This window comes from Centruroides vittatus, unplaced genomic scaffold, assembly GCF_030686945.1.
Source record: "Centruroides vittatus isolate TY-2023 unplaced genomic scaffold, ASM3068694v2 contig_1057, whole genome shotgun sequence".
Classification (NCBI taxonomy): Eukaryota; Metazoa; Arthropoda; class Arachnida; order Scorpiones; family Buthidae; genus Centruroides; species Centruroides vittatus.
Window position 1 is genome coordinate 155,704 of NW_027120684.1, and position 25,032 is coordinate 180,735.

Genomic DNA, 25,032 nt, shown 5'->3' on the forward strand with positions numbered 1-25,032 from the left:
ACATCTCAGGGTTCATAACACTTCCATACAAACAAACCAAATCTTTATTAGGCGAGGAATTTTTCAAGGAGATTCCTTGAGTCCTCTCTGGTTCTGCCTAGCCTTGAATCCATTATCCAACATGTTAAACAACACACAATATGGCTACAATATCAGGCATGAAAAAACAACACAGTATACACTGTCACATCTCATGTACATGGATGACATAAAACTTTATGCATCCACACAAAAACAACTTCATCAACTCCTACAAATCACACATTCATACACCAAGGACATACAAATGGAATTTGGCCTAGATAAATGCAAAACAGTTCACATAGAAAAAGGAATCCTGAAGAAAGAAGATTTTGCACTTGGAAATGGAGACGTTATTGAATCCATGGAAGAGGGCGAGTTCTACAAGTATTTAGGATTCCAACAGGCCAAACTAACAGAACATGCACAAATAAAGCAAAGATTAATTAAAGAATACCAAAGTAGGTTAAATGCTATTCTCAGAACACAGTTAAATGCAAAACACACAGTTAAAGCAATAAACACATATGTCATCCCAGTACTCACATATTCTTTTGGAGTTATACATTGGACTCACACAGATCTTGAGCAACTCCAAAGGAAAACAAGAACAACACTTACTAAGCATAAACAACATCATCCTAAATCCGCCACAGAAAGATTAACCCTTCCACGTAAAGATGGCGGACGTGGCCTGATTGACATAGTTAACCTTCACTACAAACAAATACAGTCACTGCGAGAGTTTTTCTACAAAAAACAAGAAACATCACAATTACATAAAGCAGTAACTCTAGCAGACTCGAATAACACACCATTAAACTTACACTCACATCATATGGACACAACACAACATATAAAAAGCATAGACACCATTAAGCAATCGTGGGCTCGAAAGGCACTCCATGGCAGGCATCCTTATGATCTGGCCCATGATTTTGTTGACAAAACTGCGTCAAACAGCTGGTTAGCTCGGGGATGCCTCTTTGGGGAGACGGAAGGATTCATGATTGCCATACAGGATCAGGTCATAAATACTAAAAACTACAGAAAACACATACTCAAAGATGCAACACTCACAAACGACACATGCAGAAAATGTCACATCATGCCAGAAACTATACAACACATCACCTCTGGTTGCAAGCTCTTGGTACAAACAGATTATTTACACAGACATAATCAAGTAGCAAATATAATACACCAAGAGCTTGCAAGGAAACACAAATTAGTAGACATCCACGAACCATATTACAAATACATTCCACAGACAGTATTGGAAAACAACACGCACAAAATGTACTACGACAGAGCCATAATCACAGATAAAACAATTTACCACAACAGACCAGACATCACACTCATTGACAAACACAATAAAATCACATACATTATAGACATATCTATTCCAAACACTCACAATATACAAAACGTATGCACTGAAAAAATTATCAAGTACACAGAACTCGCCCAGGAAATAAGTCATCTGTGGAAGATGGATGGGGTGCTTATTGTACCTGTTGTTCTCTCCTCTACAGGTGTCATACCACACACACTACACAAAAGCCTGGGCACATTACAATTGAATAGAAACACATACATCACACTACAGAAGGCCACTATATTGAATACATGTCATATTGTGAGAAAGTTCCTGAACACAGACGCACACACTGATACACTTCTTCAATTTCTGTCTTGGTTACTATGCCTTGACTTTGGTCCGGCATAGTACGCAGCCACCGGTGTTAACCGAGTATATCTCACTTAACACAACAATAATAATACTTGATTTATGCTTATAATACTATTCTTAAAAATGCATTATTCAGTATTCGAATAAACTGGTTTTGAATCTGGGTGTTTTAGTACAATACGCTGATATGTTTAAGTTTTTTAAGTACCGAATCATAAGTGGACATCATTACAACCAAAGTGAGGAAGAAAAGTCCTCACATCTCCTATCACGTACTCACCCTAATGACTTTGAAACTTCAAAGGCATGGATACAAAAGTCAGAATAACTGTAGCCAATCTTTTCAAACCGTCTCTTCAATAATTTACCTTTGTGTCTTATCTTCCATTCGTGATTTTTCTTCTACTGGTAATAAATATACATTGCAGAAATATGGACACTAGGCTTTTTGTGCTTCTTGATTTTCTATCCATAATACTAGTTCTAACTTCCGATCAAATAAGTTAATCCAATCCTATTTAAAATGAAAATCGGAGCGATCTGCAAACAATCAGCATACAAAGCAGTATGCTGATTGTTTCAGTGTGCTCAGTAAGTTATAGGTGAATAGCATAGCTATTGTCTTTTGATTTTTAGTAGTAATAGAAGTATAGTAATTCAGGGAATCGTTAAAATGTCTGTTTTTGTCCTTACGTTTCATTCAAACGGTTCTTCTGATCGACAGGGAGCATGTCGCACTGTGCACTTCGAGTTATTACTGAATTGGTAAATATCGCAACAAAATATGCTCTGTCGGTCTGATTGGCAAGATAAATCAAAGTTTACATGAGGGAATCTTCATCCGGTTTATTACTACTGCACTGTTGATTAGCTTCTGAAAGCACAAGCGTAATCTGAAACAGGCGCATAATCACGAGGGAAGAGGTAAAGGTGAGGGAACTCTGTTTCAAAACCGTCGAAGGTTATTTACTTGTTCACATATTATCTACTAGAGGAAACAATAATCGTAGTTGGATATTTTGGCGTGTAATCATGTCTTCTATTAGATTCGTATGCATGTAGTAAATTTATTTCTTGCGTATGACACATTTCTAGTTCCGATATCTGACGAGCGCTGAACGCAAACCCTAACGATCGCTAATTGGCTGATAAGGAAAAGTTTGTTGCAATAGAAAGTATAGGAAGTTGAGTATCTAGATGTATTTAATCTATTGAAAAGGCATTAGGCTATTAAACAAAGCCAAATCAGGAAAAATTAGCGATCTTATGGAAATTAAGACTAATACTGTAGTGCTAAACAATGAGGAAGAGGACATATTAAGAGATTACATAAATAATTAACTAGCAGATAACCCGGCGTTGCCCTGGCAAAAATTAACATCACCAGAGATTAAGTTTAGAAGTACGAAATAATCTAATAGATTACTTCTAACCCTTCTATTATATTACATTACAGTATTTGATTTATATAACTACAAAGGTTAAGTTAGGTAAGGGTTTATCACACCAAGTGACAAATCTAACACATTTAAAAAATTTTTTAAATTGTGTAGAGGAATAATAGTATAGTATGCAATTAATTTATAATATAGGCATGTATGGCATGAGTAAAGTTTGGCACACGAGCGGAGCAATTTCCATGAATGCCATAATAATCGCTAATTATAAACGAATCGTCATACTGTATTTTGTGATTAAACTACATCTATAATACTATACCTATGAAACTCAAAATTATGTATACTGTGCCCTGTGCCATAAAGCCGTGCCACAAACACCGTGTTTATACACGATTTTGATTTTCATAAGTACAGTGTTATAGGTGTAGTCAACCACAAAAAGTGTTTAAATGTGTTAGATTGGTTACTTGGTATGATAAACCCTTACATAAGATAACCTTTGTAGTTATATAAATCAAATACTATAATATAACAAACATTAAAACGAAAACCATATAAAATATAAAGAGTTTGGTTATTTTAGCCTACCATCATCACGTTTATCGCGATACTCGGATGGTATGAAATGGCACACTTTCAATGATCAAGTAGACACCAATTGAAAATATAATATTTTAAATGTTTTTTTTTGTAACTCTTTCCACCCAGTGTGCACTAAGAGGGCCTCTTATAGCAAACCCATTATGGGTTCAGCCAGGCCCACAATGGGGCGGCCGGGTGGTGAGGGAATCCGAATGGGTCGAATAATCCCCAGGAATTTTTCGGGGGGTGGTCCGTTCGAATATGTCGGGCCCCGTCCTTCACCACCCGGTCGCCCCATTGTGGGCCTGGCCGAACCCATAATGGGCCTTCTAAAAGAGGCCCTCTTAGTGCCCACAGGGCGGAAAGAGTTAAAAAAAAAAAGTTCGATGAAAGACTTCGTATGACTTTTTTAATTTAAATAAGTCATACGAAGTCTTTCATCGGACGTTAAGGTTAACAACATTTAAGTTAAAAAAAATTAATAGTAATCTTATAAAAATGCGAGAATAATTGCTTCGATTTGAATCGAAGCAATTATTCTCGCATTGCAAAGTCCATGTGGCCAGCCCGTTGGTCATGCCCAAACCCACGACTAACTACCAGTGTTCGTAGGCTTTATTCACTCAGCTATTGGAGGGCACTTATTAAAATTAAGAAAGTACCGTTCAGAAATAAAAAAAAACCCGAGTTGTTAGATGTAAAAATTAAATACTTATAGGCTTTTCACAGGCTTAAACACTTGATTTCATGCAGGCAAATGCTATATGCTACCTGTCTCAGTAATGATATAGCGCTATATCGTTGTTATAGCAATTGAGTGAATATAATATATATATTTTTTAAATTATATCCTTTTTTTATAAGAATTATATTTAGTTTACTATTTTGTTAATTTTTTCCAATAGAAGACGCTACGTGAAACTAAACAAATCGAATGTGAATAGAAATTAATTGATTTCTAGAAATGCAATCAATATTTTGTGGTGGGATATACGACATTTTTCAAGTTAAACGAATTTGATCGTAACTACTGAGTATCGGAGCAATTGGTCAAATGGCCTAGGAGTGTACATCGAACAAACAAACAAACATCTTTATTTATTTGGTAGGTAGTAGTTACTCTAGAAAATTAATGAAAAATTCTAATTAAATTAATTTTGTTGAATTATCAATTATTGAACATTTTTTATTTGTTATCATGTTATAAAACACAGTAGCCATTGTGGATCTGGCCGAATTTATGATGGACACGATCAAATGTTTATAAATTGTTTGTGTACCGCAAAGTAACACGTGGACGATCTTCAAAGGAAAGATGTCCCTGGGGAGGACTTTCTGTGGGAAACTGGAACCTTTTACGCGTTAAAAACGTGAAGAAAACCCAGAAAACTCTACGCCAACTTCCCCCCCAGCAATTAGCAGTGTGCAATAGTTTTATCCACGGGGCCACTGGTAGGCTTGATCAAATGTAGAGGAACACCTTGTGCCCACAGCGCAAGAAGAGCAAAAACAAAAAATGCTAGATTACAGCCATATATAATCATTGATCCATTATTAATGATTGAACGAAACCATCACACAGCGCTACACAGGGCTACAGAACACGACGCGTACGTCAAAGATTACTAAAGGCTTGACAATACTGGCGAATGCATGCGCGACATCAATCGCCCAGTGGCGTAGCGTGGGTGTCAGCCGCCCGGGGCGGAGGAAAATTTCGCCGGCCCCTTATTTAGTTATTTTTGCATGATATTATTATTTTTTGTGAAATTTTGCCGTCCCCTAAAAGTGCCGCCCCCACTACGCCACTGCAATCGCCTACAATTTCTATTTGACTTTTTAAAAACAAATCGGAATATTTTTTTAGTAGAAATGAACAAATTTGGAACGACTTCTCATGGCAATTCGGGCCTCATCTATAATGTGAGCCTGAGTAAACACACGATAATATGAAGAAAAAAAGCCCTCTTAATGCCTACGGAGTGCAAATAATAAAAAATAAATGCTGTAAATTGATCTGAAAAATTATTTCTACTAAATTTTAATTAAATAGAAACGTTATTAAAGCGTACTGTACAGTACATCCAAGATATCTAATAAATATCTACATTCCTTTTCAAAGTGACATTCTTGAAAGTTTTGTTATAAAAAATTATAAGCAAATTAATATTTTCAGTAACAAATAAGTTTAAGTTTTAATTATTTTACGACAGTGTAAATGATTTAATTTAAATTAGTAATACAGTATAAATTATTTTATACCGCATTTGAAATAAAATTGATTTTTATGAACATAAGATGGCGCTACGATCACTGTCAAGGCTTTTTTTTAGAAATTTGTCCTTTGATTTCGTTTATACGCACTTTTATGCCAATTTTATATCAATTTTTTTCGGAAAATTGAAAAGATTATTTAAAAATGAATATTTCAATCTACTGTAGTGTATTTTATTTACAAATCACTATAATTCTTGTAAATACCTTTATTAATTCTTCCAAAGTTTTATCTTATAATTGTCTATACAAATACCAGGTATGGATACATCAGATGTATATTTACAGATTAATTTATATTTTCTTCAAAAATTTATACATATACAATGAAAAAAATTCTAATATTGTTCTGTAAAAGAAATACTTAAATTCTTCAATTAATCTATGTAAATACTGTAATATTTTCTGTATTGTATATCAATACTGTGAATTTAAAAAAAAAAAACATATTCTGATGAAATTACTTTAAGATAATATTTATTATTGTATTTTTCACAGAATTTATAAACTATTTTTTATATTTACTGTCATCTTCCTTCCAATAACGAAGATTTATCGAAGGAAGTTCTTCGCAAGGAATTCTCGGATTACTGGAATCAAAAATACATTATTAATAGTTATTTAATTGTATTGGAGAAAAATCAAATGAATATTTTTGAATGGAGAGTTGTGTATTGTTATTAATACTTATTGTTTAGAAAGTAAATAAAAGGTGTAGTATTTTTTAAAAATTATATCAACGTACTATCTACGATGAGGTAATTTCATAGCCCACTTCTGTATAGTTGGCAAATCATCAGAATTATCGCATATGATTTTGGCTTGAGTACTTTTCCTTATTTCTCGAAGTTGTTCTGCACGAAAAATTAAGTTTTTAATTGTTTTTACTTTTCAACATTTCTAATTTCAATAACGATTTAAAATATTGGCACTTATCTAAAAAATAATAATCTTCTATCACTTCATTAAAAATTGCATCAATTAAAACAATTAAGAAAAATTTAGCTTAAGTTTTTCTAATAATTAGGCATGTAATAAATTGGCTATAAATTTGCAACTAATAAATTATAATTATACTTTCTTTTTCATTATTGAGCTGAAACCAACCTGGAGTAAACGAAGATGGAAATCCGTCATTTTCGTACCAAAATCTGTCTCCATGCCGTAAGTAACTGAATTGTTTAGCTAAAAGACAAGAAAACGTTGGTCCCAAGACACTTCCGGGAAGTGGATATTCTGATATTCCGGCACTCCATAAGTCGATATCGTCAGGGTGACTAAAATATAATAACGTAGTAAAGCATATCATTTAACATTTCGACTTTTCCTACACTTCAGATATTAAAAATTTTAAAAGGGAAAATTATATTTACCTATATATTTCAGAAAATTTAAGAGCTGTACGATTACTCAAATACGCCTCCAGATCTTCGAATGTACGAGCTCTAGGAAAACCACAGTATTCTCTGAAATTATTATATCCGGGCACTCCGTGATCTCTTGATCTCTGAATGTTGATAGATGCCAAATCTATACCAAATTTTTCGTCCGGTCTTTCAAACATGTGATTTGTTACCTTTTAATGATTAAATTCAGAACATTTTATTCCCGAGGATACTATTTTTAGAGTAAAATTTAAAAATGTACCTCCTGGGAAACAAAAGGATCAAGTCTTTGAGAAGGTGTGTTTATCATTCCTACAGTCAGCTCGTCCATCATTCCGGGTTTATATAGAATAAACGGTTGGCGAAGTACTTTCCTCAATTCGAATTCGTCTGCAATAAGAATTATTCATGTAAAGAGAGTAAACGATTTAAAGAAAGAAGCGACAATTTTTCGTAGTAGCTAGAATGTTTACAAGTAGGAATGTGTGGTGCCCTTTGATCTCCAATGTAAGAGACTTTACAATAATTCTATTCGTATTAGGAAGTAATTTTTGTTTTATTTAAATGAAGCCTCCGAAGCTTTATATAGATTAAGTTGCAAGCTTCAGTTGTGTCTATTAAAAGATAAACTGTTACAAAATGTAATTACTTAGCACGAACGAGAGACGAGATTTGATCAATTATTATTTGTATGAATTACTAAACAGAAAGTAATGTATAAGTATTCAGCCCATCTTACAATATTGGAAGTAATTAAGTAGTGAATAATGATAAAGTAAGAACAAATAGTGCGGATCATTTAATTAATTATTATGTTTATGACGTATATTTTATAGTAAAAATATAAGAAAATATAATTACTTTTTCTATATACTATAGTCCTTTATAAAGTTTGATTTATAGTTACAATATTTTCTATTTTAGATACCTTTCATATTTGCATATTTCAATTTTTGGTTAATGTTACCTATGGTATCCAAGATGGCGACGGGGAAATTTTTCTACCCTACAATCTAGACGGCGGCAGGGATTTTTCCCCCCCCCCGTATATTGCACGCGGCGACCGCGAAATTTTTTCTTTCTGCCGTACATTTAAACGGCGACGTGAAGGTTATTTCTACCCGACGGTCTATATTAAGAATACTAAAAAACACGAACGAAAAAACAAGAGCACTTACTTTGTTACTGAGCCTTTCCTCTTTTTCTTCGCTTCCCGTCGACTGAACTTGATTCTCCGGCATGAGAAGAGGATCTCTTTTGCGCTTTTCTTTTAACAATGTTCTCGTTTTTTTCCACCTTTTTCTTCTTGGCAATAGGTGCGGGAGCGGCCGGAATGGTCTCCGGTTCTTTCCAACTAGGTACTTTTCCGCGACCGGGAAATATCATTCTGACGTGTTTGATAAAGGTGTGGAATTTTTCGCCGGGATTTTTTAACGTCCAATTGTGATACTTCTTATACATGAATGCGTACATATACGAATCCGACAAATCTTCTGTGTAATGTTTCGGCAAATTCTTCTTGTTTTTTAAGTGACCCCACAATCTTTCGATATTCTGAGTATGAACGCCTGTAATCGGGTTGACAAAATTTTCAGAGTGGTTTACTGTTTTATGAGAAATTTCTATACCTTCTAAATCGTCGATGTGGTTATATCCCTTCCATTCGTCTGTGAACACTGAGCTGCCGGAGTTAACGTATTTCGAAATGATCCAATTGAGAGTTATTTCAGATCTGTCATTAACCTGGCATATAAAACAAGTCTTGTCCTCCCGGCACAAACCTCCGACGACCCATTTAGTGCTTTTCATCTTTCTTCCTTTCTCGTATTTTCGTTTACATATCACTGTTTCGTCTATTTCCACTGTTTTGCCGACGCCTCCTATTTTAAACGATGTCAGATTGTGTAAGGACACTAACATAACGAAACGTACGTGGTTAGCCCAGTCTATTCCTGCCTTTTTAGAAACGCCCGAGGAAATTGCCGAATTACTCGTCGTGCACTCTAAACCAATATAGTGCCATATGAATGCCAACAGCTTGGCCCACGAAACATTGCCGCATTTCCCTTTGAACGTTCCATCGAAAGCCGAACTATTCCGCCTGCATTTTCGGCAACGCATCGCGCAAGAATTCCGGTCGCTGCGATAAATCAATTTGCATGTTTGGCCGCATTCCTCGCAAACTTCCTCGGCGTGTTGGAGGCCTAATTTCACGGCGAATTTCAGTCCGCCATCAATTCTTTCGTCTAATCCCAACTCGGAATACTCCGCTTCGATTAACTGATAAAAACGTCGTCCAGTACACTGTTTCCAAAATCCGTCCGATTCTAAATCACAATCCGCCATGACTCGGTTGCGAAATATCTATTCCAAAAATCACAGAAAACGCTTAGCCTACTTTTCAATATAAACAACTTTTCCAACAGCCTAAATTCGCAAATAAAATTAAGAACAGTACAAATTACCTCGTAATAGAAAAATTCCAGAAGTAAGAAAAACCCAACGAAATCTCTCGGCACGACAAGACGCCCACTCACACTCGGAGGAAAAATTTGCATAATTCCGATAACACGCAATTCGAAGAATCAAAGCGCCCTCTACGGATATCTTCAGTTGATGACGAAATCATGACGTAATCGCGGTCGCAATCTCGAACGGAGAGCGAAAAAATTTCCCCACCGCGGTCTAGAAATTCCCCGTCGGCCTCTAGAATTTCCCCGTCGCCATCTTGGCTACCATAGGTAACATTAACCAATTTCAATTTTTAAAGCCATTCTCCCGTATATAATATTATAATATAAGTAACTTGTATTTTCAGAATGTAAAACACATATAATATGTATATACATATATATACATGTCTTTAGAAGATAATTAAGTTTTTAAAAATCTGCCAGTATCTATTCGATATTCAAAGCATAGCATTATCATTATGTCGCATAACAGGTTTTAATTAATTTTCTGTTGATTAAATTAATTGTAATGTAGTAAGTGTTTCGAAAATTAATAAATAATATTCTACCCGCAATTAATATATTCGGAATAATTATTTTTAAACTATTAAATAAATATTTATTAGGATAAAAATAGGAAAAACAAACTTTAAGAGATTAACATACTGATATTAAATTAAATATTTTAATGCCTTTTAATCATTTACTATGCCTGGGGCCTCTACTAACAGAGGGCCCAAACCAAACTTTTATAATAAAACATTTCCTTACAAATATTCTCCCGAAGAAAAATGTCCGAAGGCAACACTGTATGTGGGTCCACCTAATTCAAATTTGCTTGAATTCATCAAGCTATAACTCTCAATTGAAACTGTAATTTCTATATTCAAATGTTCCCAAATGCTTTTTCGTACGAGTTTTATTATTTGGACGGTCTTCTGGCGAATTTTTCTTCCCTTTTTTGACGAATTGTTTTCGTCTGTAAACCGAAATTATTTCGTTTTTGTTTTATTTAAATAGATTTTTTACATAAATTGTTTTTGGACAAATGTAGAACAATTTTTTTTCCTCCCTTAAATATTTATAAAGGAAAAACAAACATTTTAAAGTCTGAAAAACTTGATATCTTTCTATTCTGTATAATTTATAATAAATTATCGATTTATAGATAATAGGACATAGTAAGTTTCTAACTTTTTTCCCTCCGGTTTAAGAAAAAAAACAAAAAGATATAAAAATAGTTAAAACTCAGCTGTTATAAGTAAAATTAAATTAAGCACAAAACGTAGAATTTCCTAAATTTAAACTATTTATATAAATTTAGATTTTCTCCAAATAATGAGGATATAAATTATTTTTAAGAAAATCTAACACATGTTAATACTTCCTGATGTAGCACAAAAATTCGGCTGATTTGCATGGACTTATGGCGTGACAAGTCACATAGGTATCACACGAAAGCGTGATACCTATGTGACTTGTCACGCCATAAGTCCATGCAAATCAGCCGAATTTTCAGGAAGCATTAACCCACACAATTGAGAAAGGATATTCACAATGTTAATTTTTCTTGTAATAATCATTAAAGAAAACATATTCGATGTTATTACACAAAAAATTGAAAATATTTAAATTGCTTTGTCAATTTTATATTAATCTTTTAATTGCATCTGACGCAATTTTAAGTTACTTTTTGCTTCTGTTCAACGTAACCGATTCAGTTGTCGATATTTCAATTAGGTCAGAAATATTTATTTCTATTACGTAATGCTTAAATTAGGAATAAAATTTTATTTTATACAAATGGAAGAAAGATCGAATGCTACAAATTATTTTATTGTATAATTATAATTGTATAATTGTATTGTATAATTATTGTATTAAATTAATGTAATTGTATTGTATAATTGTATTAAATTGTATAATTATTTTATACTTAAACTAACTACAATGTTTTGATTGTTTATTGAAGAAGCAATTTAAACGAGTCTTTCTACCTAACTAGTATTATAACATGAAACACATTAAAATATCATTAATAAACTTTAATCTCAGCTTTCAATAGGTATATTAATAAAGCATTTATCATTTTTAACCGGTTTAAAATGATAAATGCTTTATAAATATACCTATTAAACATACCTATATAAATGTATCTATTAAACATACCTATATAAATATACCTATTGAATATACCTATATAAAATATACCTATTGAAAAAACCTAAATTTGTATTTATGTCTATAGTATACGTAACACTGTACTAATATTAAATATTCTTACAAATATTTACACACATAAATCTAATGTAACCAGATCCTATAGGTTATTAGGCCTAATCATTTTTCCGTAGTGTGGAGGCCTCATTATTTTCGGAATATAATAGCGTATCCAGTTAATTAACAAAAATGAACTTCCTGCTTTCTGAACCAATAACCCGAATTATTTTAATGCTAGTTTTATTATATTTGTAATTTTTGTATTTTATTTAATATTTGGAAGTCTTATTGGAGTGGCCAAAGTTGATTGTTATCGGTTGTTTGGCCTCGTTTAAATGAGCCCTCTGGGCATTTTCTTTCATTCACTAATAATAATAATACATATCCGCTTAAATAAAGAAAATACTTGCCAACATATTCGTGATATTTGTTATATCTGGTAACAGTTCCTTGAATCTGAGAGTGTCCAAAACGAAATACGGCAGTCTGAAAGGAATTGGACAATCCTAAATGGACGTCCGGATTAAATCCGTACCAGTAACCCTGAAATATTTAAATCTATTAAATAATCAACGTTAATCCCAACGGTATTAAAATAAATATTACGTTAAAACCGACTAACTTCGTCTTTTAATGTTAAATTATAACGTTCTAGATAATCGTCGTTTAATAGTAAAGGAATGTATTCGTTATAGGTGATGTGCTGAGTGACTGCTGCTAAAATTCGACGAGTTTCCTGATAGATTTTCTCGTCGTCCCAGTGGTAATTCATATCTCCTAATATTTCGGCAATCCTGTTATGTTCTCTAACGTATAAAGTGTGTAATATAGCCAGATGTATTTGTTCGTTAGCTCGACTATCACCTGAATAATTTAATTCATTTGTAAACAAATATTAAAAGTTTCATTCTTTTATTTAAAAATAAGAATAATTTTACCAGCATTAAAGCAGAATATGTCTCTTGGTCTGGCAATGCATTCTCTTTCCGGAGTTAAGGTCAACGGAGGAAGAAGAGGTTTCAATCCTTCTCTTTTAAACATATCCCACGTTTTCATCAAGCCTTTATGTTAAATGAATTAATATTAATATTAAATAAATTTATTATTATTTTTCGTTAACTGACCTCTATATCCGGTACGTAGCTGTCTAGCTAGTTCTTCCGTAGAACCATACAAAAAATTTGCATCTATGGGACCAGTAAGCATATTTTGCACGGAGCGAGGTCCTGTATTTAGAGAGTCATTTTTCACTCTTTTCTTAATGAATTTTGAATTATACGAATTGTAAATTTACCTAATGTACAGTCGGGTCGTTGCGTTGCTAAATTTCTTTTAAATTCCAAACAGTTTTTATTAAATCGTGAAAAAAACGGATCGTCTTTTGGAACTTCGATCTCCATGCAAAGTGGATGTTTTTCCTTGTTATTTTTACCGCAGCATTGAATTCGTTGGCCATTGTTGCCTAAAATTAACGGATTAGAAGAATTAATTAGCTTTTAATTACCTTTATAGTTTTGTAGATAACTTTTAAAAGCAAAAAAAGTTATCATAGACTCCAATTATATCCTGAAAAACATAATTTGCAGGTTAACTTTATAAAAGTTTTTCCAATTAAACTTACCTTCGGGCAATGTAGCAAAAGTAAGATCGTGATCAATGAATTGACCAAACGACATGAACAATACGGTAAATTTTTCACTCGGTACATTATAATCGCGATGAACTATCGAACTTATCAATCGTGGAGAAGGCAAAGGTTTACCAGTTACCGAAATACGACTGGTAGAAATTCCTAAATTTAATGTAAAAGAATTCAATTTTTGCATTAATAAATATCAATCCACGTAAAAAAAAAATGAATTTATTTACACGATTAAAAATCTCACCATCTTCAAAAGCGGGAGGTAGGAATCTAACAAAAGCAGTATGTGTGGCACCCCAATTAGGTTGATGGATATTATTGCAATGGGCCGTGTATGTTCGATATTTATCAATTGTGCACGGGATCGGCTTGACAAAAGCTGGACAGATCGACCAAATGTCGGTTTTGCTAGTGTCAATGAGCGGGAGTCCTCTGATTATTTCTTCGTTGGATAATCGAAATCTGCGTAACAATATTCACGTGTTAATATCCCAATGAAATTTTCTATAACATGGTTTTTTTTCTTTGCAACTTACTGATCCGCTAGTATTCTAGTCACTTCCAAAACTAATTCTGATGTTTCTGCAATGTCAACGGGTTTCGGTTCCAACGTTTGATCGACTGAAACCGGATGTCTGTAATCTAAAACGACAAAAAACGTCGTTTATTTCCATTTTTTTTCAAAAATTTTAATTCAATTATCATGCAAAACTAAACAGTTACATTATACATCGATATTTGGAACTTGATATCATTTATTTTAATAGATATTAATCTAAATCTAATGATGTATCATACTTATAAACTGAATTACTTTTACAAATATGCATGTGTAATATATATATTATATATATATATAAGTTAAAAGCAAGAAAGATAAGCTTATTTAAAATATATTATTATATTTTAGAATTTTACAGTATATTAATTCTTCTTAATAAAATTATGGAGATTATTAAATTATTGAGCACTTTTTATGGATGTATAGTACAGTATTGTACACCTGTACACCTGTTAGACACATAAAAACACCGCAAAACTCCACGTTGTTAATGAGGCCGAACCTCCGAGCTGTGTTTAGTGGTTTTATCCATTCGGTCACTGTTTGGTATCCGAATATGAAAAAAATAATAGGAAAAAACTACCGAAAAATAGAAAAGAAATATTGATAAAACTAAATAACGGTTATTTTCTGATACGTAAATAATAATTTGGCATTATATTGGATATTCGTTGCGTTTCAATGTTTATAGATTAAGCAAAATAACAGAATAGAATGCGATTACGCGTTACTACTGTAATACTGATACGATTAGTTACTAAAAAGTAACATGGCTCCTTCACACCTAACCTGTTTAATCGTTTTTTTTCAGCCTGAAACAAAAAATTAAATTAAAAAAACAATTAATACCAGGTATACTATACACCCAGAAAAAGTGCATTACTTATACTTTACCCTGTAAACTGTATATATTAAAGCAAAATATATAAAACACTAATATACTGTATAATACTTTTTCTAGATTTACGAATGTTTCGTATGAAATTATATAATAATACGAAATATTTTTTAAATACGTGAGAAGCGATAATAAGTAATAAAAACTAACAATCTAATAGAAGAGAGTATTTGTACTTTAGATTCTTGTGTATTTATATGCTTAATTTTGTAATTTCATTTTAATGAGAATCTATTTGAAATTAAATTTTTCAATTTTATATGCAATTACCTCCTTTGTTTCTTTGATTAATTTACATAACTTTTATTAGCAAAATTTATATAATCTTCCTTTATCCAAGTTATTTTAGGTTACTCGATACTTTATAAAACTTAAAAAAATGAAGGTAACGAGTAAAAATTTATAAAGTTTCAATTATTTTTTATCTATCAAATTATACTTTAACATCGAATTTTCTAAGATAATAATTTCAAATCTCTATAATAAAGACGTTTTATACTTTAAAAAATAGATATAAAATTAATTTGAAACATAAGACCAAAAGTTTTAGTTATATATAAACTTTTACAATAATAATTAAATTAACTAATTAATAATTAAACAGAAAGTTCAGACAAACAGTTAAAATTTTTAAATTCAAATCTGATAAGAAGTAATTGAATAAACATAAGAGAAATGGTTCTAAATATAAATTAGATAATTTAAATTATAATTAATTATTTTTATTTTCTATGATAATATCTTACTTGTTTTCCTTTTAGCTTCTGACAATGCTCTGTTGACATCTACGAAACGAATGCAAGTTTCTGTCTCTCGAGGTCTTTGAAATAGAAAAAAAAAATCACATAAATATATAATTTACATTTTTCATATAATATTTACTTATTAATGTACGTATAACCATTAAAATTCATACTGTATAAATGTTAATTACCAGCGCTCGCTATTATTCTTTCATCTCACCGTTATCTATTTGTAAAAAAGCAATGCAGTTTGAATAGAGAAGCAGTCTTTTTTTAATTGTATTAAAAAGACACATATGTCCATTTACTCGGGTTATTGATACGTAGCAAAGTCTTTATTAAATTATTTAACTTTAAGACGTGTACAATATAAATTAAAATATAATATAAAATAAAAATTTAGTGGCACTTTGAAAGCTGAGGCCCCAAGCTTTATCTTACTAGCTTAACTGTTTTGATCTCACACATGTAATAAAATACTGAGTACAGAAGAAATAACCTCATTAAAATGCAATCTGTCAGTTTTCCTCAATTTCTTCTTCTTCTTCTTAATCGCCTGGAGCATTCGAAATATATTTATAATCCTTGACATAATCCTATACCTTTCTACTGAATTTCATTTTTATTGAACCTTATTAATAATTACAAGAAAACAACTATAACAGGAAAATATACGAATGATACGTCTAATTGAATATACTGTAGTTTTTTTAATTTCCAAGTTCTAGTATCAGAAATAGTAAATAATGAACTGTAAGTTATAATAAAACTTGGCTAACAGAAGAATACAAGTAGCAGAAATGATGCTTAGGTGAATGTAAGCTGATCGAATTAGAAATGAGTACATTCGAAAAACAGTTAAAGTAGTTGTGTTTCCAACAATATACAAGAAGGCTATAATGATACGGACATGCCATGGAAGAAAGTTACCTGGAGATAGGAGGAAAGCAAAGTAGAGGAAGACCAAGGGTGACGGGGATAGATGTAATTAAAGTGGATACGAAGGAAAAAGAACTGGAGAAAAGAAAGATGTGACTGCAAATCGGATACAGTGAAGAAAACTCATCAAATAAAGCGATTCCATATAAAATGGGACAAGCTGCAATAGAAGAAGTGTAACTAAAGATTGATTTATATACCATGTTATATATCGTTTCAAACCATTTATTATTGGAGTTTTGTTATAATTTAGAAAAGGCAATAACTTGCTTAAATTCAAAAAGATAACGATTTTTGTTTTAATGTTGTAATAATAAGTTAGTTATAAAGATTTATATCATTTAAAAATGACAATACCCAAAGTTGTAGAGAGAAAAGCTAATAAAACCGAAATAATCATCATTAATTCATTATTTCTTCAAGAAAGGAGAAAGATATGTGTAGAATAGGAATGGGAAAGATATTAAAACTCTGTATTAAAGCCACATATACTGCAATAGTTTTTTGAGAACCTTCAACACTATTTTTTGTGCCAAAACTGAAGAATAGAATTAAATTATTTGCAGGAAAAAATTAGAAGAATTTTACTTCAAATAGCAATGTAAATGTGAAAAATTTATAAGAACTTTCGCCAATAGAAGCTGAATTCATTCGTCCATAGAATGGAAGAATGAGAATCAGAAATGGTAGAATGCGAGTTTTTCCTATAGTAAAAAATGGAATCTGGATAGGCCATAGGTTTCACTGTTTGATAATATCTAAGAATAAAGGAAAGATGCTTTACCTCATACTTAATTTGAGGAAAGAAACTTTAAAACTTTGACTAGATTTTCACATAATTAAACAATATCTATTATAAGTATTTCGGCGTAAATATTTTCGATTGCTTATCAACATATTTTAGAAAAATTCTTCTCGCTCTTTTTACAATGATTTCGTATGGGGAAAACAGAACTTTTACGCGTTATTCTGTTTTAATCTATTTATATATGTACAAAATAATAACCAGTTGCTAAAATTATTATTGTTATGAATCCAGGAATTAAATAATAAAAAATTTTGAAGAATAATTACATAGGAAAGATATTCTGAAGATTGTCATTTCGATAAAGTCAAAGACTTCGAAAATCAAATCGAAACATTATAGAAGAGAATGCCTTAAAAAAACAAAAAGTTTAGTTGAATCAATACCGAAAAAATTATATTTTAATAGTTTAATATGAAAAGTTATTACTACTTTTTACAAAAAATCAACTTATTTTTTCTAAAATTGAATAGCTTCGTAAGTTATTTTGCCTACAAACTTATTGTATAGGCTAAATTTTTGAATTTTCTTTTCAAAATTGGTTCGTGTTTTAAATAGAAGAGAATAAATTTTATTTTTTATTAACTACAATTATTTCCGCAAATTTTATTTAAATACGTCCACAGTGTAATTGAATTACATTACAGTGAAATTACATTACACTAAATTACATATTATTAATTAATTCAATAAATATTTAAACTAAAAAAATAGTTAAACAAACACTATTTGCCCCGAAGTGGTGCTTGTTTATGGCATAGACCTATTTATAAGCAATTGTAATTACCTGAAGCGAATACTTCCCTATCGCTAACCAGTGTTTAGTGACAGCTATGACAAGTGTATTAGGTATGCTGCAGAATAAGTATTAATAAGTTTTTTCATTTGCAAAGAAAGGATCGAAATTAATGCGAAAATGCTTATTACTCTGCAATGCAATTTCTCACTTATTTTGAAATGTGCATGGAAAATATCAAGCTGTGATAATGGATAGTCATTCACTCATTGCAAAGTAAGGTTATAAAATAATAGCAGGGATAATTCCGATACTTTAAAAATAAAGAATGCCATTTAATTAATTAAAAAAATTCCTTTATATATGTACTGTCATTGAAATTCCTTAGCGAATATTTATAAACCACGAAAAAATAAAATAAGTCTACGCATATAAGAAACTCATCATTAACTTTTTAATTGGGAATCTTAATACAAAGAATCACAAAGTTACAAAGTATTATTTTATATTTATATTCGACGTATTTTAAAGAATCTCATTATAACCGAAACGGTATTTAATACATCCCATCAAAGATGATCATTTTTCAAGTCGTTTAAAATTTAAAGCCTCGAATCTTTTGTATCAAAAGAATCGAGTGACTATAACAGTACTTTTCACCATTATTAAAAATAAATCTTGAACAAAATATCCGTATGAAAGATAAAGTAGAACTCTCGACGTAACTTTTAATACGTTATCAACACAGAATTTCGGCATTAAACATTTTTTATCAGCTAGTTTCAAAGATGGAAAAGGGATTAAAGGCTAATTGATATATACGAAATTAAATATACTTACTTTTCTCGAATGTCATTATGATATCTTCCTCTGGATAGATGTACCCTTTCCAAAACTAAGGCACAGTTTCTCGGATCAAATTTCTCCCTTTCGCGTATCCCGCGATTGACAGAATATGAAAAGTCCAGGTGATTAAATGTCACGAAAGCATAGACGATAATCCTGCAACAATAAGTAATGAATATCAAGTTGAAAAATTGAGACATAGTCGACATTGTCTATCGTTACTAAAAAATTCTGAGTGTACATCATTATATATATATAAAAATTTTAACTACAAGTGACACATTTTCAAGAAATTCACGAAATGGTAAAGAAATTTTCAGATGTGAAATTATTCGTTCCAGTGCTATTTTTATAACAAGATCGATTGGATAAGAAAAAAAAAATAAAAAAATTAAAATTATTGATGAAGTACTTACTGAAAATTCATGATAATAAGCGAAATAGTTCTAAAAGCGACAACTATTTGTTGTTTCGAACGGTCGACTGATCAATAAGTACAGAAGTTATCCTCCTTTAAAGATGTATTTTTTTCTTTTTTATGTTTGATTTTCTGACATTAATCGATTCAGTAGCCTACCGTCTAAAACAGGGCTGGGCAGATAAGGGTCAGTCGACACGGTAATGTACTGTATAGGAGGCGAGGACCAGATGCCTGTTTAAGTAAAAGTAGGCTCGGTTCTTGATCATTTCTAGGTTAAAAATCGAGAGTAACTTTGTATATAATATCGTACAAAGTGTTCTAATTTTTAATTACGACATTGATTTTTGATCATAAATAAATATATATATATATTTCATACGAAACATTTGATTAAAAACACGGTTTTGCTCCAAAAGTTTAAATTCGATGATTATTTTATCATTGACGATTTCATTCGATATTAAAATCACGTATTCTCTGACATATTTAATGAGTAATTCTATCAATTTATTCGGTTTAATTTTGTTTTTGGTAAAGCGAAACATCCGTCACGAATATCGATAGTAAAGAAATATTCAAATTATATATTATTAAAACTTTGAATAGAGAAGATTTAACCTACAAGGAAATGCTTCACCTAGAGCAGGAAACAGATAAAGATCTGTCCTATTTCCTGAAAAGATAAAAATCTGAGCAAAATAATTTCAATCGTGAATTAATTTCTGCCTATTGACATTTCTAAAAAATTACTATTTCATAATTATTTTAAAATATATTCATAAAGTTTTCTCTATTTTTTTAATGGATGCTATTTGTTATGAAGTTCAATTGGACGTGCAAAAAAATGAAATAAATAAATGAAAATTAAAACAGAAGTTTCTAATAAGATTCCTTTTCGTTTACTTTCATCCCCCCAAAACAGCAACAAAACTTATCTCCACACGTCTATAAAGTTATTAATATTTTAACTTTGGAAATAAAACCGAGAATTGTTTATTTGAAATTTATTATTTTCCAAATAAAAAATTTACTCTTTCGTGTAAAGTTTTACAAGTTTCGAAACTTTGATTTTCTAGATATTAATTAGTATTATTATTAAACAGATACTGTAAATACCAATTACATTATTTGTTTCTTATGTACAGTATTAAGATTTAAAGATTGAGAAATTAGAAAAAAAAAATTCGATTCGTTTTTCAAAGATTTACAATCGAAATTTCATCTTTGTTTGAGATATTTTCCAGAAAATCAATCTGCCATTTTAATATTTCAGCGATAAATAAATAATCTGTCAATTATTTTATAGTATATAAAATTAAACTCTTCAAATCAAAGACAGGTTTAAAAGTTAGGCAGATAAACAAGATTAGTTTACAATAAATAATAATTTGTAATGAGGACACGTCAGTTGATTAGATGTTCTCTCGAGAAATTATCGACTTTGCTGTGTATTTTGAATAATTAAGTAAGTTTACTCGCCTATTGTAAAGTGTGTGTTGGATGCTTCTAATTCCAAATCATCATTCATTATTAGTACATTGTAAAAATTATAAATATCTACAAAATAAATTTATAAAGTTAATTTTTATTCATATAATAATTGAATTTTAATAGTTATTTCTCCTCCATTTAATATAGGCTTGTTATTGTTATCATTACTTACTTTCAATTATACGGTAATAAATAATAATGATATTACTATTCCTTAATTTTAAGAGTTTTTATTTGTATAATATTTTATTATTTATTTTCTCTAAATCAAAAAGTAGCGAATAATAAAATTTTCGTTAAATTAAACTGCTGTTAAGCCAATGGCGATTAAGTGTCCTAATAAACTTATTTACATTAATGATACTTATTATAATTAATTTTTATTTAAATGTATGCAGCGTATTAACTATTAGGTTAAATATTTAAACGAGAAACAAATATTTTTTTTCATTTTCTTATAGCTTAATTATTATTTTTAATTTTGTGATCTCTCGCATATGTAAATTCCTGAGGTTTTCTGGTTCCATATTTATTTTTTGCTTTATTTAAGCTTTGTATTTACAGAGGAAATATTTTATAACTTCAGTGATAAGCGAGAAAATAAATAGACTCGAGTGTTTGAGATATCGGTAACAAAAAAAAAGAGCATCGACCACCTTCCATTAACACAATATTTGGCACTAATGAAGGCGGTCCTTTTATTGCCGCCTGCACAAACTGGTGACATACTTTGATCTTATAATTTATAATAAATAATATATATCCTCGTGTATTGGACTCAATAGAATTCTTATCCTATTTTTTTGATAAGTTATACGATACTAAATTATATTTCCAAAAGAAAATCTCATAAATATGAAATGAAACTTTCATTCCGATAACGTTTTTATCCTAACTTTTCGTTTTCTCCTGTCGTTTATCGATCCATTAATGTAAATTGACATAGTTTCTCAAAAAAGTTTAATTTTATGTTATTGCTCTATGATATTTTTATTAATTAAATCAATTAACAATTTTTAAATTAAAATATATGCTCTCCATCTCAAATTAGTAGTGGCTTGCCCTTGTACATCATACTTTTCCTTCAACAATAGAGTCGTGCCGGTCATCTATCTGACATCTTTCAGAGGAAAATTTTTGAATTGAAATAACGCAATTTGCGGTTCGCATCTATAATTAAAAAGCTTTAATATATATATACATTGTACATATTAAAAAAAAGGATTTAATTTAGCTTCACTCGAATAAATTTTTCTGACTTCTTTAACGAACCGTTAAAAGTTTTTATACTTTGTATCACTTTTAAACTATTTTTCCTCGTATATTTCATTTTCAGATAACGATAATAAGATAATAATAATAACTTTATTAGATATAAATCATTAAATATTCGTAATAATTTAATTTTTATTTAATAATTTTATATTTTATTACAATAGTCTATATCGGCGATTCTCAACCTTCTTAGCTCCACGACCCCCCCCAATAGTAAATATAAATAAAATTAATATTTCGCGACCCCCCACCAAAAGGAATAATAACAGTAAGCCTTACTATTACTAATTGAATTTTGACTGTAATTATAAATGTAAATTTTTTAAAATATTATATAATCACATTGCACTAATTTTATACATGAAGAAAATACCGACAGTATAAAAAATGTAATACAACTATTCCTATTATTTTATGTCGCTGCGTTTGTAGCGACGGGTATGAAATGCATCTATGACGTGTACATACGTGAACAATTTACAAGTTCCAACTTGATGTATACAGGTACGTGCTTTGTAATTTGATCTCCTTCTATAATACTCGCTGTGAGAGCATGTTTGAACATGCATATGGATGCGTTTGAACGAGTCGTGCTGTCACTAGTATAAAAGAGGCGCTGGCGATTGCACCACTTCAGTTAAGCTTCGAATGCAAAGCGTGCGTCTGATGCTTTTATTTTAGTGTGCGGTCAACCGTGAAACTAAATTGTTTTTTTTTTCTTTTGTAATTTCTAATGCGAAATGGATAAATTTGTGAAAAAGCAAAGTGAGCCATCTATCAATACATCCAGTGAATCGGTTGGTAAAAAGACAAGGTTGTACAATGACAGTTATTTCAATTATGGTTTCACCTCATTGAATGGAAAGCCACGGTTCGTTGTTTGCTCTCAAGTTCTCTCCGATGAAAGCACGAAGCCATTAAAATTAGTTCGACACTTGGAAACTAAACATCCGGCTCATAAAAACAAATTCTTTTCAAAAGAAAATTACATATCTTGAGAAATCAACAAACTTCTATTTGTAAGTTAACCATACTGATAAAAGTGTACTTGAAGCATCTTATCTCGTAGCATTAAGAGTAGCTAAGATGCTCAAACCCCATACAATAGCCGAAAACTTCATATTGCCTTGCTGCAATTGATATGGTCAGTGTTTTAATAAGTATGGAAGAAGCAAAAAAATTGAAAAACATTCCGCTTTCTAACGACACAATATCAAGGCGAATCGATGACTTGGCTGCTGATGTTCGCAATCAGATAATTCAGCAAGTGAGTTCGAGTGAATTTTTTAGTATTCAATTTGATGAATCAACAAATGTGCAAACATGTCTCAGTTCTTATGTTTTGTGAGGTATGAATGCGATAGGGACACATCAATCAAAGAAAATGTGTTGTTTTGCAAAACAGTACCCGGTCATGCAACAAGACAATGTCTTTTTGATGTTTTTTATGAAGCTACGAGAAACTACACTAACATAGATTGGACAAAATGTATTGCAGTATGTAGTGATGATGCAAAGGCGATAACAGGAAAGAACAGTGGATTAATGAAAATATTAAGAGATCGTCTTATACCAAGGGCGGAATGGACGCACTGCTTCCTTCACAGACACGCTCTTGTCACAAAAAATATGCCGGAAAATCTCAATCAAATTCTTTGTGAAGCTGTAAAGTTGGTTAATTTTATTAAAAGCCGACCGTTACAGAACAGGCTGTTTACTAAACTATGCGATGAAATGGGCGAAAATAAAAAATCTCTTCTTTTCCATACAGAGGTTAGATGGTTATCGCGAGGGAAAGTATTGGAATTGCGAGATGAATTAATAATATTTTTTCAGGATAAACAAACGCCATTCTCATTGTTTTTACAGAATAATGAGTGTATGTTGTTGTTGGCTTACTTAGCTGATATATTTTCGAATTTAAACGACTCGAATGTGAATTTACAAGGACATGATAAAAATATTTTATTAATGACAGACAAAGTTCATGCGTTCATTAATTATTCGCCTTCAAAGCAAAAATTTGGATATGTTCCCACTCACTTTGGATTATATTGAAAAAAGTTTGAATGAACAAGACACTATTATTCACCACAGTTTGGATTGCGTGAGCTAAAAACTCAGTTGACGGAGTATTTCCCGAAAGATAAAAATGATTTCTCGAAGAGATGGGTACTGAATTCGTTTAGTGAAAATGTTGTTGCCGCTGCTAAGTTACCAGTTGAGATTCACGACCAACTCATCGAAATGTCTGCCGACAAAACGCTACAACTGCAATTTACATCTGAAGATTTAAATACATTTTGGCTTGTTCGTCGACACGAATATGGAAATTTAGTCACAGAAGCATTGAAAATATTAATCCCTTTCGCCACGTTTTATCTGTGAAAAGAGTTTTTCGTTTATGGTTGCTTTATGGTTGCTTTTTAACAATTTGCATTTGTGTGTTTCTAACGTAGATCCACGTATGAAGAAAATTTTAAATGAAAAACAAATGCAACCATCACATTAATTTCTTTTCTTTACATGTGTACTTATTGTAAATAAAATGTTTATAAGTTTATAATAAATAATTTTTCCTCATAAAATGATTTGATTATTGTTTCGCCTCTTCCAGGTTGAGAAACGCTGCAATAGTCTATA

At 31.0% G+C, this 25,032-nt stretch overlaps 3 protein-coding genes across 3 annotated transcripts in view; 1 reads left to right on the forward strand and 2 right to left on the reverse strand.

Moving 5' to 3' along the window:
- The window catches only part of LOC136972469 (33 kDa inner dynein arm light chain, axonemal-like), a 138,219-nt gene extending 120,138 nt beyond the window's left edge, over window positions 1–18,081 (reverse strand). Inside the window, exon 1 of the mRNA XM_067267068.1 lies at window positions 18,069–18,081. The gene's annotated coding sequence lies outside the window, so the exon portion shown is untranslated. The remainder of the gene's footprint in view (window positions 1–18,068) is intronic.
- On the reverse strand, window positions 6,444–19,411 carry LOC136971879 (peroxidase-like). The gene is made up of 15 exons (XM_067266404.1): window positions 19,197–19,411; window positions 15,880–15,953; window positions 14,210–14,315; window positions 13,918–14,135; window positions 13,653–13,823; window positions 13,326–13,493; window positions 13,156–13,257; window positions 12,970–13,092; window positions 12,654–12,895; window positions 12,442–12,574; window positions 7,621–7,748; window positions 7,347–7,549; window positions 7,081–7,250; window positions 6,719–6,827; window positions 6,444–6,563 (listed from the first exon to the last, which is right to left on the reverse strand). Exons 1-15 carry the CDS (start codon window positions 19,409–19,411, stop codon window positions 6,482–6,484), a joined length of 2,244 nt encoding a protein of 747 aa, XP_067122505.1. The 3' UTR covers window positions 6,444–6,481.
- A 4,301-nt stretch (window positions 19,412–23,712) lies between these two features.
- On the forward strand, window positions 23,713–24,777 carry LOC136971885 (zinc finger BED domain-containing protein 5-like). The gene is made up of 2 exons (XM_067266418.1): window positions 23,713–24,162; window positions 24,487–24,777. Exons 1-2 carry the CDS (start codon window positions 23,713–23,715, stop codon window positions 24,775–24,777), a joined length of 741 nt encoding a protein of 246 aa, XP_067122519.1.
- The last annotated feature ends 255 nt before the right edge of the window (window positions 24,778–25,032 follow it).

Coding starts and splice junctions, on each gene's coding strand:
- LOC136971885 (XM_067266418.1), top strand. CDS start 23,713: ATGTCTCAGTTCTTATGTTTTGTGAGGTATGAATGCGATAGGGACACA. Junction 24,163..24,486: donor CTCTTCTTTTCCATACAGAG/GTTAGATGGTTA, acceptor TATTCACCACAG/TTTGGATTGCGTGAGCTAAA.
- LOC136971879 (XM_067266404.1), bottom strand. CDS start 19,411: ATGTCGACTATGTCTCAATTTTTCAACTTGATATTCATTACTTATTGT. Junction 14,316..15,879: donor AGAAGCTAAAAGGAAAACAA/GTAAGATATTAT, acceptor TTGTCGTTTTAG/ATTACAGACATCCGGTTTCA. Junction 7,251..7,346: donor AAATTTTCTGAAATATATAG/GTAAATATAATT, acceptor ATTATATTTTAG/TCACCCTGACGATATCGACT.